At 40.0% G+C, this 18,329-nt stretch overlaps 1 protein-coding gene across 1 annotated transcript in view; it reads left to right on the top strand.

The window, feature by feature from the left end:
• Positions 1-12,858, top strand: part of VSIG1 (V-set and immunoglobulin domain containing 1) — a 99,228-nt gene extending 86,370 nt beyond the window's left edge. Inside the window, exons 8-12 of the mRNA XM_008582434.1 lie at positions 2,011-2,209; positions 8,159-8,314; positions 8,686-8,805; positions 11,548-11,689; positions 12,501-12,858. Of these exons, the coding sequence (XP_008580656.1) occupies positions 2,011-2,209; positions 8,159-8,314; positions 8,686-8,805; positions 11,548-11,689; positions 12,501-12,858 (975 nt within the window). The remainder of the gene's footprint in view (positions 1-2,010; positions 2,210-8,158; positions 8,315-8,685; positions 8,806-11,547; positions 11,690-12,500) is intronic.
• The last annotated feature ends 5,471 nt before the right edge of the window (positions 12,859-18,329 follow it).

Genomic DNA, 18,329 nt, shown 5'->3' with positions numbered 1-18,329 from the left:
TGCATGGGTATCAACTCAAATGAAGGTAATAGACTTTGGATGAGTTGAACCTCCCCTGTCCTGCTTGAGTTCCTTGAGTTGATTCTGGTTTTCTGGTTTGTAAGGCAAACAAGACCACTCTGGGCAAAACTTGTGATTTCAATAGGGATGAATGAATGAATTATAAATGGCTACATTTAGGGCAGGAAAGAAAGCATGTTTATGTTAGAAAACCAAAGAGAGATAAGTTGTTTTCTCGTTTTATAAAATTTTCCCTGTAAATCTACATTTCTACCTTAGTTTAAAAATATATTGACTTTCTGCTTATAGGAGAATACATTTGAATTCATCTAGACAATATCTTTTGGTTTTCTAATTGCTTTCCCTCTTTCACCACCTATTAAGGTAAAGAGCAATGGACAAGGAATTAAGAGAAATGGACTGTAGACCTGTCCCAATTGTTAATTTTGTGTGTCATTTTTTTTTTCACCTCTTTGGGCTTCAGTTTCTTCTGTAAAGTCAGGGGAGTGAATTAAATGAACTGTAAGGCCCATAAAATTTAGTAGGTTTTATGAAAATATTAATTAGTCTCACTGGACTAGGGAAATAACAGTTTATTGAACGATAAGCAACAATCACTTGAATTACATACATGAAGCTAACAAAGTGTGTACATAGAAGGTCTGTATTATGAAGGGACCTCAGGGATTACCTAGTCCACTGATTCCTAAGCTTCTGTCATTCATGTACGGTCTTCATGATTTTTGTCGTATTTGTGTATCACCATCACTAGTAGTTACTTAATGTTGTTTTCTGTATTGATTTGTTTTTTTTAAAATATTAAAAATATCTACCTTAGCCTCACCCTAAGCAACAATATCCATGAAGACACAGATCTGAAGTGTGTATTAGAAAGATATGTTTCTTTCTAATACACATTAAAATGTGTAAGTTTTCATTTATGTACCATGTAAAATCAATGTAAGTACTAATACTTGGGGAATGCATATCATACTTTGGAAAACATTGCTTTGGTTCCTCGTTCAAATGTGGAAATAAAAGGTTGGAGAGATTAAATAACTTTGTTTCTTATCACAAAGCAGGTTGCCATGGAGGCATGACTAGAGGCCACCTCCCCTATGTCACAGTCAGAGGCAGAGCTATGGCTAAAATCCAGGCCACCTGACTCTTAGACCAGGCCTCTTTCTACCACATCATGATGCTCCCACAGCTGGCATCATGATCTAAGTATTCATGTTTTTTTTAATGGAGATGGGACTAGAATACAGATCTTTAAGTCTAGTAAATTATAATAAGAAATGGATCCTTGTAGCTTTACATAAGTCATTTAATCTTTCTGGGTCTAAATTCCCTTCTTTGTCTCAATGATATATAAAATTACCTTGTTTCATCTTCACACCACCACTATGAGGGGATGGGACCAGATGATTTCTCGAGGGCCTTTCTGCTCTGAAATCTCACTCTTCTGATAGGCAGAACAAACCATTTGCTTATCCAAAGGAGTATGCGTGTAAGAAAGGAGCATGAACATTAGAACTTTTAGGAAAACCGGGTAGTTTCACTGGGTAAAGAAAACTCAAATCAAAGAAAGTTTATAAAGTGGTAAAAAATGAAAGGATGGTTTTGGTTTCCCATCAGACATTTACATCCTATATAATGAGTTTCCTACAGGTAGACTCATCCACAAGCATCTCGATCTCTTAGCCCAAGCATAGCAGTTCAGTCCTGTCAACTCCAGCTGTCTCCTCCTCTGTAAGATAGGCATACCAACCTCTGCCCTAATGACATCACAGAGCTTCTTTGAGGTGCAAATGAGGTAAGGACTGTGAGCAACTGTGAGAAAATTAAGTGCCCCACTGAGTTGAGAAACCTTGACCACAGGGACCTGTTCCCTGTGGGGGTAAGATGCTCCTTCTTATTAAAGGTAACATGAGATAGAAAGAGCTTTCATGTAGCTTATCCTATTCCTGGACACTCCCCATTCTCATTTCTGTTATTTTTCTGTCCTAGATTTACTATTCTGAAGGTGGACAAGGTACAGCCCTTGGGCAATTTAAAGATCGAATTGTAGCATCCAATGCTCCAGGTAATGCGTCTATCACTATCTCGCATGTGCAGCCAACAGACAGTGGAATTTACATCTGCGATGTTAACAACCCCCCTGACTTTGTCGGCACAAACCAAGGCATCCTCAACGTCAGTGTGTTAGGTATGGGAACTCTTTTCTGTCTTTTCTTTTCCTCAAGCTACTTAGGACACTGAGTGATCCACGGAATGAGTTATGCCAACTAAGTCTCTGGGTGTAAATATCCCTGCTCCTTTCACTATCAGGGAAATAGAGACATACCCCCACGCAAGCCAACTCACACAGTAAGACTGAGAAATCACTCATAAAACATGTAGAAATAATTGCCAAAGCAAAAGTACTGCCAAAATGACAGCAGTAGATGACCCAACCTCTAGGGATCCTTATCTTTGAAGGATGGAATGAGAACAGAGGGGATAACCCACCCTCCCACTAAATGGTCACTAACAACTCTTTCAGAGAGAACCTTCAATTAGAGCCAGAACTAATTGGGGGAAACAACTGTCAACTTTTTACTTCTTCAAAGCCTGCCACAATTCCCACATTAAGTCATTTTTTTGAATATGGGCAGAAGGGTCCCTTTAAAAACTGCTAATGCTACTTGAAAAGAGTACCACATGTTAAGCCAGTGCTGAGATTTAAGTTATTTATATACAAATATTCATTATATAACATTTGGCAAGTCATATCTGCTCTTAAAATGAAGGTGGAGTGGATCTTTTGTTCAGTATTTATTGAGTGCCTACTTTGTGCCAGGAGCGATGAGGTTTATAGTGATGAGGCTTGGTTTCTGCCCTTGGGAAAATCCCAATTTTGGCAATTTCTAGGGCTCCTTCCAAGCTGTGTCTGAGAGGACAAAGGGGGCTAAGCACCTGTCTGCAGGCCCTGGGGTGGGAAGTGCTAAAGGGAGGGGTGAAAGGACTGCCACCCCTTGCTGACTAACCAGTTGAGCTAAGCGTTTTCCCACTTTTAAGTAACCCCAAATGGAGCTGATCTAGTCATTGCTCCTCTCAAGCTGTGTACACACATCCCTGGAAGGGAGGAACTAGATCACATCAGTGACTTAATAACTGAGTAGCTTGGAAAAGCAACAATCGGTAGATAACAAGGTGCATGCCCAGGAGAACTGTCCAAAGTTGTCTTGGCTTGCTGCCCTGGATATGCCGAAAAGGTACCAGGTGATATTTACTGTGAGGTGTGCCACAGCATCTAGCAACCTGGGAAAGAGGGAAAGGTACTTTAGAGCTAATTTTCAAGAATGGGTTAGTTCAATCAATTGGGATTTTATTTTGCTGAGCCCTGTGCTAGGCATTGGGGTACAGAGGCAGACAAAAGAAGTATTATTCAAGCACTTTCCTGGGAGAGTTTATGTTCCAGTTTGGAAGACTAGCCATGTACGAGAGTACTTCAAAAAGTTGTTGGAAAAATAAAATTGACAGACAATATAAATCTTTCCACAAGCTTTTGGGAGTACCCTCATACACAGAAACTAAATGGTGTGGTATAAATGCTGAAGCAACAAGCTGGTAGTAAGAAAACATAGGTTATAGATCTTACTCTGTACTCAGTGACTTCATATAAGTCAGTCCCCCTTTCTCTGGCCATTGTGAGATGAGGTTATATAATTCCTGCCCTGCCTTCTTTGTTATGAGGCTCAAATGAGATGCTAGAGATTAAGGGTTTTTAATTGTTCAAAAATGTTGAGGGATTAATCCTCTATTTTCTGTTGCTCCCTGGCTCTGGGGTGTTCTGACCAGAAACAACTCAAAGAGGCCAAGCCTCTTCATCCTAGTGATACTGGAGGAGAGGGTCTGGGAAGGCCTGATAGCCAGCCTCAACCCACCCCCTCCTTTTACCAGTTTCTTGACTCCTCCACAGGAAAGAATTCAAGAGCAGAGTCACAGTAGAAAGTGAGAACCGGTTTAATATAATGAATAAGAGATACAGATTTCACAGGGAGAGTGCAGCATAGCTCAAGAGACTGAGCAGGGCCCACACCATGTTTAACACAAAAGTAAGAAATACAGACTTAAAGTTTAGGACAGAGCACAGGCTGATTCAAGAGAGTGAGTAGCCACCTGCTAAAAGTAAGCTTAACATAAAAGTAAAGCACACACACCTCAGCCAGTGAAGTATGGGTTGGCCCCAGGAAAGTGAGCAACAACCCCACCTTCTGCCCGGGTTCAGCTTTTATAGTTTTGCTATCTAATACATATTCATACTATCTAATGAATATTCAATTAAGGGGGTAATTGCCTGCTATGTAACATAATCTTGCACATGCTCAGTTGGTCTCTTTTAGAGCATAATCATTGGTCAAATTCCATCACACGTGCCAAATACACTTAGAATTTTCTAGGTGCTCTCTAGTGCCTCCAGTGGAAAGTTATTTAAGGGGTAAACTCCTTTTTACTGAAGATGCAGTCTCAATCTCCACCTGCTGGTGCCAAAAATAGGTGCTACAGGCCACCCATAGCTTAGGACTCAGGGATGGAACTTGAGTCCTAGGAGAGTGGTTTGAGGCTCAGGGGAGTGGCCTGAAACCCAGAGGTGTGTACTGAATCCCGAACCCCGGGAAACAGAGCACATCTTATCTCACTAGGGCTTTAAAATAACCCTGAGATAAAGCTAGACAAGAAGGTAAAGTTCAAAGGATTCCAAATCAATCTCCATAAGAAGTTGAGCGTCACTTTCTCTCTGAGTTGTTCTTTCTCTTGAGTCATTGGGTCAGGTAGTTCCTGCCATGACTATGTCATGACTTTTCCTTAAGCAGCCAGGACCCAGGTAAGGAAAGAGGCAGAATAATCTGTGGATTTCTTTATTTGGGAACTCTCAAAAATTTGATTTTTATTAATTGGGCAAAGAACAAAGGCATCCTACAAATTTAGGAAATCATACAAATTCTGGAAATTTTGGGATGGCTAGTTTTTCTCTAAACATTGCAGAGTCTGTTTGGAGTTCTCAAATCCCATTGCATACAAGCACCTATTCTGCTTGCCCTAACTGGGGGGTGGGGTAAGGTGGAGACAGGTGGGTAAGAGAGGGCAATTGTGGGGAGAGATGTTGATACTTCCTTAAACATGGCTCTTCATAGGAATGCATCTTTCAGAGACATTTCATTACCCAGAGATGAACATCAATCCCATGCATTCACTTGTTCATGCATGAATTCATTCAACAAACCCTGAACACATGTGCCAGTTACTGTGCTAAGCAATGCAGATGGGAAGATTTAAGATATAGGGTCCCTGCCCACCAAAAGTTCAGTCTAGTGAAGGAGACAGATATGTAGCATAAAAGCTTTCAGTGGAGATATGAGAGGAGAGCTGTGAGGGCACAGGGAAAGGGCTTAAAGCTGTGCAAGGGGAATTGGAGAAGGCTTATCGGAGAAAGTGACTTTTGTACTGAATGTTGAAGTATGTGCAAGAGTGTGTCAGGCAGAAGAGGGGCTGAGGTGGCAGGGCACAATTTAGGTGAAGGAAATAGCAATGAGTAAAAGACCAGGTGGTTTGGACAGCCATTTATTTGAGAGATTTCCATTAGGTATGACAACCTTGGAAAATTAATCTCTGAAAAATACCCAGATAGTGTTTGAATAATTATTTCGTGTGCACTTGGAAGGAGCATCATCTACCTTCTGCAATCTGGCACATAGAAAGAAAATGATTAATTTAGAGAAGGTTTGAGAACACCCTGAAGCATTTTCATTTATTTTCTGAGGTGAGCCTTTTCCTCCCATCCCAATTCTGTTGAAAGCAATAAAGCTAAATGGTAGATCAATAGCTTTGCCAATAAAACACCCAAGTTCTACTGGGGACTTTAACAGATGAAATGTCAATTCAATCCTGATTCAGTAGTTTTAGAAGATATATAGGTTTGGGATTGGGTTCAAAGTGATTCACTAAGTGTTTTGTTAATAAAAATATTAAACGAGAAAAATGTGTTCGAAAAAAAAAAAGCCTATATGGGTTTAATTCCGGGCTCAAAAAATGAGTGCAAGCAGGTTTTTGCCCATAATTTAGTTTAAGTCCTGGTGTCTGACTTTGAGGTGAAACACCTCCATTTAATTTTGTTTAAATTGTTCTATTCTGCTATAAAGGCTATAAATTGTCATCTTTTAAAAAAGGCTGTATCTAAATCTAGTGATAGTTGCAATGGACTTCTGGCTAAATAACCTAGTTTAGGATAGGCAAATCAAACAAGTTATTCCCATCTGAGAAAGTCATTGGTAAGAAAAAGAGAATAAAGAGCTAAGTAGAAAAATACTTCTTCTAATTAAAAGACATCTGTTTAAAAGAGAGGGATAGTGAAGTATTTGAAAGAGTTACAGCTACATGCAGCTGTCTTCTTGCTCATGTGTACAGAGGCTACACATGAGTCTGAGATGGCTGGGCAGAGCCGAAGTCAATGCAGCATTAATTTTAGTAGCAGAAATCAGTCCTGCCTGTGGCCAACAGCAGTCACATGTGCAAGGCTCTGTACACATCATTTTATTTAATATTCAGATCAGCCAGAGGTTCGATAATCTCTTATTCATGTTTTACAGATGAGCCAACTGAGGTCTGGTTAACTTAGGTAACCTGCCTAAACACATATAGGGTAAAATTGCAGAGCCAGTGTTCTGTGTGGATCCAGAGTGTGCTCTTTACTGCATCCCAGATAAGAGCTGAACAGCTGAGCAGTCTGAAGCATTTAAGGTCTAACTCACCTAACTTAGAGAACCTAAGCCTTTAGAGGATTCTATATCCAAATTAAGATAAGGAAGTAGAGAAATTCAGATCACTATCTGTGTATAGGATTAAGGATAGATTTCAGGAAATTCTCATGTTGAACAAAAAAATGAAAAAAAAAAAAAAGATTGACAGAATAAGCTTTGCAAAGTAAGATGAATGAGGAGATTCAGCTTCCCAGCTTCCCACAGGACAAATCCACTGAGGTGTTTTCACAAGCAGCTGAAACTCAGTATATCCCAAAGTGACCTCATCATCACCCCTTCCTCCCTGTCACCCCCTCTCCTAGAATCTACTCCTCCTCCTGTGTTCTTTATCTCAGTGGATGGCAAGATCATGTACCCAGATGTCCAAATCAGATGCCTGGGACTCATCATTGACCCCACTCTCTTCCTCATCCTCCATATCCAGATGGTCACCAAGTCCTCCTGATTCTACTTTCTTAATACCTCTTGAATCTGTCTTCTTCTGTCCCTTGGTTCAGGCACCCCCAGTGACAAAGTGATCCATCTAAAATGTTAAAATGACCATTATCACACCCCTACTTAAGCTCCTTCCATGTCCCCCTGCTCTCAGTCTAAAATACATGGAATAGAAAGTCCTCCAAGATATGGCCTCTGCCACTCTCTAGCCTCATCTCTCATCACTCGTCCCCCCCCACTTCAGAATTGTATCAAAGTTACTTTTAAATTCCTGGTGCCTAGACCAGTGCCAGACCCACATAACTAAATGCTTGTTGAGTGAAGGATGAATAAAGATTTCAGTGCTGTGTAGCACACACACACAAAACGGGCTTCCCCTACTGACGAGGGACACAGGCAAATCAAACCTTGCAACTGTTTTGTGTCACCCACAAACAAATAAGTGCAAAAAATGACTCATAAAGGGAAAGAAAAATACAGCATTTGTAAAACAATTTTTAAAAAGAATAAATAAGTTTATCTCAAAGTATTTAAGGGTTTTATTTTCCTTTAAAATTGTGATTTTAAAGTATGAACTATGTTCCTAGTCATTTAGTGTTTACTTACATTTGGCTGCTTTAATAAAGGCATATTTTAAGGCACAATGAGGAAATTCATGGTTATAAATCCAGGGAGGAGGCAGACAGAGGAGACACTATTTGAATCTTAATGGCCTCCTGGCTAGAGGGTTCCTGCACCTGAAGTGCTCTACTTCCACCTGGTGGTGTAACCAAATAACTGTCAAAATAAGTTTTCAGAGATTTTTTTTTTTTTTTTTTAATAAACACATATTCTGTAAAATGAAAATAAGGAAGTGATTGTAATTGTCACAGACTGCCATTCATCCAGCAGGATTTTTACTCTTTGTCATTGCCTTCCAGTCAAACCTTCTAAGCCCTTTTGCAGCATTCAAGGAAGACCAGAAACTGGCCATACTGTCTCTCTCTCTTGCTTCTCTGCTCTTGGAACACCATCCCCTGTGTACTACTGGCATAAACTTGAGGGAAAAGACATTGTGCCAGTGAAAGAAACCTTCAGTAAGTATAACCTTCAACAGCCCCTGGAAAGGCCTTGTTTGTGGTTGGCTGACAGAGTGAGTGTGTGGCTGGATGCTTGTCCTTAGAGTTTAATCTTCTCTTTTTCTTGGGGGTGGGTGTGGCACATGTAAAAGGAATATCTGTCTCCCAACATAATGATTGTGGTCTGGTCTACTCCCCACCTTCTAGGAATAGGAACTGTCCTAGATGGGCTACCTTTGAAACAGTCCTGAGGGGCCTAGGTGGACCCTAGACATCTCAAGAAAGGGAGGCCAATGTGGGGAAGTGCATGGGTATCGAATGATCTGTTACACTGATATGATCTGTACGTACATAAGAGATCTCAAAAGTCTATTTTCTGGTTTTGACAGACCCAGCCACTGGGATTTTGGTTATCAGAAATCTGACGATTTTAAAACAGGGTTATTATCAGTGCACTGCTACCAACAACCTTGGCAATAGTTCCTGTGAGATTGATCTAACCTCTTCACGTGAGTTGACCATACAGCTTTAACAGTTTCTTCTTAAATCAAGTAGCCTGGGCCTGTCAGCCAAGTAAATTGATTAGGATCATTGGCTAGTCCTTATTGCCTCTCTGGAGATTTGCGTGCTTTATTTATAGGTTGATATGATAAAAGCCCATCCTAATATTGAATGCTTACATAATACTTAATATGTGCCACACACTGCCCTCAGTCTTCTCCAAAAAGAAATTTGTTTAAGTTTCACAAAGTCTCTAGAAAGTAGGTATTACTATTCAATAAATAAAGCAACAGTCTCATTGATAATATCAGTCTGAATTTTTCTTTGTGATGCTGTTGGTAAATCCAGGTAACACTGTAGCTATGTATGTCAAACATACAGCTTGCAAACTTTTCAGTTCTTAATCGCATTGTTAAGACCTGCCTCTAATAATAATAGTAATAAGAACACTGACACCCACAATCGTAGTAGCTAATATTTGTGGAGCACAAATCATGTGCCAGACACTCTGCCAGGTGCTGTAGGAGCATTATCTCACTCAATCCTCCCAACCACCATATTTAGGAGGTAGAATATATTGTTAGCCTCATTTTACTGAAAAGGACACTAAAGCTCAGGGAAGTAAATGATTTGCCTAAGGTCATGCAGTTAGTAACTGGCAGAGCCGGGATGCCTCTAAACCTCTAAACCTCTAAGCATAACACTTAAGGGCCCTGGAAGTGTCAAACTGGGTCAATCCAGGGGCAAGCCCTCACAAGGGATTTTTCCTCAAACCTCTCAAGGGTCACTTGATAACATTTAGGATCTTGTCATCTATTCATTTTTTTCTAACTTCTTTTGAATTTGTGGTTTTATATCCAGGAGTGGCAAGTTCCATTGAATTCTTGCTCTTCTATGAAGCTGAGCATTCTTCCTTTAATTTGTCCAGAAGGTTGCTCCTTCATTTTCATATTGCTCTCAGCTCTGTTCTCTTGATCATTTCTGTTACCTTTCGTTAGATCTTCCTCAATCTCTTTTGACTTCCTAGAGGTACGATCATACTGCAGATGTAGACACCTAGGATTTGTTCTGAAAACTTGCTTCCTTTCTAATCTTTTTTCCAATGATGTCCAGCATTTGCCTCCCTCCCTTCCTCAAACTTAGGTGATGAAGATGCAGAGATTAGGAAGATATATGTCCTACACTGAAGGAACTCACAGTTCAGCTAGAGGGACAAACAAACCTAAAATGTGCTAAATGCGATAATAGAGATCTGCATTGGGACTATAGGGCACCAAAGAAGGAACAATTATATTTATAGAAACAGGGGCAGCTTTCCTGACAAAGTGCTATTTCAGCTGGATCTCAAAGAAGCTTGCAAAGCCAGTTTCTTTATCTATAAAATGGGGACGTCGAAAGATGGAAGTAGAGAAGCAGGCTTAGGAGGGCAGCCAGTCCATACCGGGGGAAGAGGAAGGGATGTCTCCAAAAAGAAAAACGTAAGAAACTTACAGATTATCTGACGTGTTTGAACCTATTGAAAGGAGTTTAATGGTTTTGCTGGAAATTTTGGGATTAGTGAAAATGCATTAAAAAAAAAAAAGAAAAAATTAAACAAATTCCCCATTGAGGCAATTATTAACCTCAGGGAAAATTGTTTTAAAATGTTGTACAAGAAAGAATCATAGTATACTATGTTCCTCAGATGTGAATGATATTTACATAGTCATAATACTGCGACCTTTGGTTTATCTACAACTTATGATATAACTATATTAGAAGTATGTGATTGGGTGTGAGGAGTGGTGTAAAAGAGTTAAATCTCCGACTTCCAGAGTAGGAAGTGTAGAAGAAATGATGAAAATTTAAAAAGGCAGGATGTATCAGAACAAGCCTATAGAAACACAGAGGCAAGAGATTAAAAAAGAAAGTTAAGAGTGGTCACCTCCAGTGAATGGGACTCAGAGACGGGGAGGAGTGGGGCAGGGGACTGCTGTTTTTGTTACAAGTTTAGTAGAACGATTTGACTTTTACAGTTACTCATATGTATTCCTTCAGTGGTAAAAAGTTAAAAGAATGAGCAGGCAACTTGACGAGCCTCTCATCCTTGTTTGAGGGGAGGCGGATGGAGATGGGCCAGCTTATAACCCAGACATGGTCTCTCGGGGACAATAACTCAGGGCTTGAGGGTCTGGTCCTCAGCTGGATCATCTTGCGTTCATTAAGTTTTCCCATAGACTGATGTAACAAACCAGATGACTGTTTATCGAAATGGGCATATCCCTTCCCGGTGGTCAGAATGCATGAGGCTCCTTGGTGAGCATGGGCTCTGCTGGGGAGAACATGGTTTCTAGGGACCTATTTCACCTATGCTCTGGGAAAGCCTGGTGAAATGTCCCAGCTGATAACAGAGGCATATCTCTGGTGACCAGATTGCAACTCCATGGTGTCTTTTTCACTGGTCAAGCAAATGCACACTGAACACTCTCCTCTCTAAATCCCATTTCAAAACAAGCCCGCCTCCCCCAAGTAGGAGTATTTTTTCTTTATGTGTGTAAATGTCAATAATTAAGTTACATAGTCAAGCCAGTCATCTTTTTTTGCTCACTATGAGTCCAGCAGACAGATTTGTAGGCGTTTCCAGTCCCCCAGCCTATACACGTCACTTTCTCACTGTGTGAATGCCCCAAATATTCCCCCCAAGTCACAAATACACATGTATGAGACGACAGTATGTTCCACTTTACTAACCAGCTGCTTGTGTCCTCCAGATCTGGAAATTGGAATCATCGTTGGGGCCTTGGTAGTTGTCTTGGTAGGTGCTGCCATCATCATCTCTGTTGTGTGCTTTACAAGGAACAAGGCAAAGACAAAGGAAAGGAAGAGAAATTCTAAAACCACCACGGAATTGGAGTAAGCCCTTATTTTGTTATCTTTACTTTGAATACACACATTTCTCAGGCATATCTCTTTCAGTCAGCTTTTCCTAAGCACTTCTTTGCACATAAGATATCAGAAGTATCTTTCTGCTCACTCTAAGTGCTTTTACAAAAAGAATGATGAGGGCCACCAGACTCTGTTCTAAACACTTTCTGTGTTTCATCTTATTTAACCATCACAACCACTCTTTTAGGTCCAAGAAAATGTTTTCATATATAATACTAACATATTTGTCTTTATACCAACACAGTCATAAAATATAATTTGAAATATGTTTTATGGAACGAGAGGCCCACAAAGGCAAAAGTGCCTAGCGCCCATAGAAGTCAGAATGTGGTCCTGCCTACAGCCCATGCTCTCACCCACTGTGCTATGCTCTAGTGTATATCACATTCATTCGTTGGTTCGTCCCTCCATCTCCCTGCTTCCATGACTAGGTATTGGATGCTGACCAGGTGCCAAGTATTGTGCTAGATGGAGTGGGAGATAGAGATGCATCACAACTGTGGATTTGGCCCTCAGAGACCTTATTAGATTCTTAGACTCTTTCATCCTTTTAAATACTGGTCTTTCTTGAATTTTCATTACGTTGTTGAGACCTAACCTTTCTGAACCCCAAATGAAGACATATGGTCTGACAGTGAATCAGAATATCAGAAATAAAAGATGTCCTGGACAGTCTGGGACCTATAGTCACTGAAGCCACAGACCATATGGCTCCACCTGAAACTTCAAAATTAGCATTTTCTGTCAGTTGTTCTTTTCTTGACCTACTTTCTTGCAGACCAATGACAAAGGCAAACCAAGGTGCAGAGAGTGAAGCAATGCCAACTGAAGACATTGTCCAGCTAGAAGCAACCCTGCCACCTTACATTCATGAGACGGACCCTGCCACCATCCTGGAGCCAGACCATGAGCCTAACCTGAAACAAGAGTCTGCCCCAGAGCCTGCCCGGGAGCCTGCCCCAGGACAGGAGCCTGTTCCAGTGCCTGAGCTTGAGATCGAGGTGGAGCTGGAGCAGGAGCCAGAACCGGAACTGGAGCCAGAACCGGAACTGGAGCCAGAGCCAGAACTGGAGCCAGAGCCGAGCCATGAGATTGTAGTTGGGCCCCTATGTCATGAGGAAAAAGGGAGTGGCTAGCAATAGGCTGGTGGCTAAGTACTACATTCATCACTAAGGAACCCATTACTGGCATTTGTAATTCAGTTGACCTAACCAGCCCTTACCTCTTCCCTCCATTCTGACCAACCCTCTTCTAACAAGGCGCTCATTCCTACCATAAATCCAAAATAAACAGTCCAAGATAACTACTAAATAAATGCAAGGGTTCCTGTATTACCAGTAGAGCGTACTTACAATTTTACTAACATGTAAGCAAAACAAATGACAAAGCAAGTGATTTCTCAGTCGAAAGTTTTGCAACAGCTCCTGTGTTGTATTTCAGAAAACTTTATTTCTCTAATTTCTCTATTTTTAGTTACTCTTTGTTACATTCCACATGCACACATGACAAGGTGGCACTAATTGGCTTCAATGTTATTTCTAGGTTTAGTTGTCGGGGTTTTCCTATTCATTTTTATATTGACCACTAAGAAAAGAATTCACCAGCATTATCTCATAGATTGGAGAAAAAATTCTCCAGAAACAGCAAAGGAGAATATGTAAAGGGTACATATTAATTGGTACGTAGCATTTAAAACCAGGTTTGATAATTAATACTTCATTCATCATGTTAGATTTCCCACAGAATCACCCTGTTATCCAATATCTGAGTATAGCTAATTTAAAAAATAACCCAATTTTCAAATGCCAAATCATGTAGAAACAGTTTCAAATACAATTTTTTTCCAGCAAATACAAAATGTTGATATATCATAGGTGAAGTACAATTTGCCTTTGAATGAGCTATCATGTTATCACTGTGTCTGATGCTATCTATTTTGAAAGGGTGGACTAGAAAAGCATTCTAAATGAACACAAAATCTATTTTAAATAATCTCAAGTAATTATTTAAATATTCTGTTTTACTCTTGGTACATTCCAAATTAAGAGATAACTCTTGTATAAACGCTAAATATTCACCAAAACGCATTGATATCACCTCCTCTTCACCAGTTAAAAATATTTTTTTATGATCCTATTTTGACCACATTCCACCTGGGAAAAATTTACAAGTAGACTGATTTTTTCACTTGTGTAATCATATTTTAAATCTTGTTTGGAAGCTCAATAAATAATACTCAATAAAGTTTCATTTTAATGACTCCTAAGGTAAATCCTTTTATAAACAACTTTATTGACATATAATGTATGTATAATACACTGCAACCATTTCAAGTGTACAGTTTGATGAGTTTTGACAGATGTACACAGCCATGAAACCCACCACACCCATCTAGATAGAGAACATTTCCACTGGCCCCAAATGTTCCCTCACACGCCTTTGTGCAATCCCACTGTCGCCCTAGACCTAGACAACCACTGATCTGTTTTCCATCACTAGAGATTAGCTTTGCCTTATTTTGACCTACATACTTCCTTTTAAGGTGAGTCATTTTTAAATGAAGTAATGAATCTCTAACAGCACATGAGAAGGATTTTCTTGAACTGCAAATCCCTTTCTAGGTAGAGTCTTCGTAGGTTTTAAGGTGGGTTGGAATGGAAATTAACATTATACTTGTCCAGAGCCAGGGAGAGAAAAGATAGCAAGCTTTTACTTATGTATTTGACATGTCAATTTTCAGCTAATCTCAGGGATTTTTAAAGCATCCATAATTCCATTCACAGACTAAATATGATACTAAGATATTTGGTGTATAGTGGGTATAGGAAGCAAAATGATGAAGGTCTTAAGAATGACCTAATTTAAACATTTTTAAATAATATTTTATTTAAAGATTAAAAACTAAACACCATAGTGTAAAAATCTCAATTACCAGAATGCCCAAGTAGCTGAAATTCATTTTTCCCTTCCCCTGTTATGATAGAGGCAAATCACAAGAAAAGGGACTGACATGTAATAGGCAACAATTACACGCCCATATTTCTGATGGATTTGTGTTGACAAGAAAGGAAGGCACTAGTGTTAGTCTTACATGAGGGTACTTCAAAAAGTTTATGGAAAAATAGGATTAAAAGATAATATTGATCTTTCCATGAATTTTTTGAAGTACCCTTGTACAGCTCTGTCCTTATTTACTCTGTTCTGTTTAAAATACTGATAAAATACTGATAAACAGTTGGATCAGTGATTTTTAACCATTTTTGAGGCTATAGATCACCTTGAGAATCTGCTGGAAAATGCTTATACACACAAAATGTCACATACAGTTTTAGATGAATTACAAACTTCCTGAATCCAAGATTAAGAACCAGTGACTTAAATAAAAACACAGAAGGTGCACTTAATGATTTATGGATGGATTGCTCCTGAGGGGAATGGCTATTATGCTGTGTGACAGAATAATGATTCGAAATGCTCTTGATAGCCTAGAAGCTGAGCTGAAGTTAACGGAATGAATTTGATAGAAATGGGTGGAAAAGGTCTGGATTTTAAAATATAGAATACATGTTGCCCATGCAGAAACCCCAAGCTGGGCAAGGTTAATCTGAAGTGGTAACTTTCTCTCCCTTCCATGCCCGTCCTGGCCTTGTGGCACCTTATTTTCCAAACACCCAGCATTCTCATACTCCTTCTAGCTCATTGACCCACTCAGGTCTGCGTCCCTCAAGCAGGACTCATTGCTCAGGACCTACCTCTACCCTTGCCACCTTTTCAAAAGTTAGCTGCTCTGTAACCTATTTGTGTCCAGTGAACATCATCTTTCATCATCCAGTGATCCCATTCAGTTTGGTAAATAAATTAGTCCTCTTAGGAGTATTTATTTACCTTTTAAAGTGGACTCTTGAATACAGATAATCCTTAATCCAGAGTCTAAATGTTGGAATTTCATGTACTGAAACAATCCACAGGAGAGAGATTTCTGGGGAAAAAAAGCCTTCACAGCGCCTCTCAAATCAAACCATGTGGGTTACCATCCATTCAACCTTATAAGGTCACTCTGGGTCAGTGCAACTTCATCCCAGTCCTCAAGTACATCCATGACACACCACATACTTCTATTTTGTGATGAATCCTGAGACCCTGTAAGATGCTGAATTATAACAAAATTCTGTTCACCGGGGCTGGCCTGTTAGCTCAGTTATTACAGCACAGTCTTGTAGCAACAAGGTCAAGGGTTTGGTTTACCATACTGGCCAGCTGCCAAAAATAAAATAAAATAAAATAAAATTCTGTTCACCAAATCTCACTTGGGCAGAAAAATGGACTTATATCCTAAACTGCTTTCCAATAAGGGAACAAGATGGTTGTTTTTCTGCTTACTCATCATTGGATCAGAAAATATTCTGAATAGTTAAGCTTTGACCAAATTATTGCAGCATAATTCTCATTCAGACAGGTACTAACTGATTTATTTTGCCATAAGTAGTTAAAATTTAAGTGGGTGGTCCCAACCAAATTCTTGGGCTTCTTAACCACTCATTCTTACCACCCAAAAGGATTTCCAGGAACTTTTCTCATCTGTTTCTGCACTTAGCAACTAGAGTATGCTGGAGTCAACAGAACAGCTTTTTGGCTGCAGGTCCTTATTCTCCCCAAATTCATTAGTTTATTTAATCACCCATTGGACATTTATTGAATGGCTACTATGAACCAGGTACTGTTGTTAGTGCTGGTGGTACAATGGTGAACAGAATCAGACCTAGCCTTTGTCTTCATGGAGTATGCAGTTTTGTTAACTATGACAAGTTCTCTTGTGTTAACAACAATATTGTGTTCACTGCAGGAGAGGAAGGCTGGAATTTGTACTGCACTGGGGAGTGCCTGCGAATCATAGTGCTGTCTGATAAAAAGGGACTAAGACATAGTAATTCTTGACCAGTAGTTAAGAAACCACATACAGATGGTCCCCAACTTATGATTTTTTGACTTTACAATGGATTTATCAGAATATTACATGCATTTCAACTTACGATACTTTCACCTTATGATATATTTATTGGGACATAGCCCCTTCATAAATTGAGGGACATCTGTTCTCGTATATTGATATCTCTATGCCTTTTAGAATACCAGGTGACTTTCTCCCCCTATCTGGTATGCTGAGAAGTTAATACCTGCAACTTTTACACTGGTCTCAGGTTTGAAGACCTTTCCGTAAGAATCTCAGAGCTAGAAAAGAGCTTTGAGTTCAATAGTGCTCAACCTGTTTCAACCCCAACACACCTGAAGGTTATAACATACACAACGGCTCACTCCTGACAATGATGGGGCTGGAGGTGGGAGAGGATGTAGAATTACATTGTTGGTGGGGGAGACAGGAAGGGGTAAACGCATTTTTAAAAAGCTGGTTCACTTTTATATATTCCCACCCTGTCCCCGCAGGAGAATCCCTGAGTGAAGAGGGGTAAAATAATCTGCCTGAGATTACACAAAATCAAGACTACATCCAAATTCTGATTCCCAGTGTAATGCTCTTTCAAGTGTACTAAACTACTAATTTCAATAAAACAAACCCACGTTTTAGTAATAAAAAGTTGTTCTATGACGCCTATAAGCTGGAAAACAGGTTACAGGGCCTCATTAAAGGTTCAAACCAATCAATAAAGACTCAATAATCCCACTTGTCTTTGAAGCTTTGATTTAAAAACAAAGAATTCAGAGATAATAATGAGGCTCCGGGAAACCAAAAAAAAAGATATGCCAATAAAGGAAAACTGTTCCTCTACTAACACTTCTTACATCAAATGCATGGTTTTTTTCACACCAAGAAATTATCCAATTCTTTGCGGACTTCAACTGGGTGTCCTACAATTGAGTTCAATTCTGACTCTAACTATCCCAAGTTGGCACAGACCCCACAGGTTAAGGGCTAGGTCCCACAAGACTGTCCCCACTTCAGACGCCAGTCACAAGTATTGGGTGCCTAGAGTACCCACGCTTCTGTCTGACTTGGCTACAAATTGGGAATTCCCACATTCCCCTCCTCAGGTTTGATAATTTGCTATAATAGCTCACAGAACTCAGGGAAACATTTTACTTATGTTCACCCCTTTATTATAAAGGGTACAAATGAACAGCCAGATGAAGAGGTACATAAGGTGAAGTCCAGAAGGGTCGCAAGCACAGGAGCTTCCACCCCCGTAGAGTTGGGATGCACCACTGTCCTGGCATGTGGGAATTCACTAACCCAGCTCACTGAACCCCATAGTTTTTTATGGAGGGTTTATCACGTAGGCATGATTATTAATTCAATCTCTAGTCCCCCTCTCCTCCCCAGAGGATAGGGTGTAGGGCTGAAAATTCCAAGCTTCTACTCATGGCTTGGTGGTTCTGGTGACCAGGCCCCACCCTGAAGCTGTCCGGGAGCCCACCAAGAATCACCTCATTAGAACAAGACTCCTATTCACCCAGGAAATTCAAGGGATTTATGCACTCTGTGTAAGACACTCCCATCACCCCCATTACTCAGGAAAGTACAAGGGTTTTAGGAGCTGTGTCAGGAACTGGGGGCTGAGACCAAATACTCATATATATATATATATATATA

The sequence above is a fragment of the Galeopterus variegatus genome, unplaced genomic scaffold, assembly GCF_000696425.1.
Source record: "Galeopterus variegatus unplaced genomic scaffold, G_variegatus-3.0.2 Scaffold2609, whole genome shotgun sequence".
Classification (NCBI taxonomy): Eukaryota; Metazoa; Chordata; class Mammalia; order Dermoptera; family Cynocephalidae; genus Galeopterus; species Galeopterus variegatus.
This window is presented reverse-complemented; position numbering and strand designations above follow the sequence as displayed.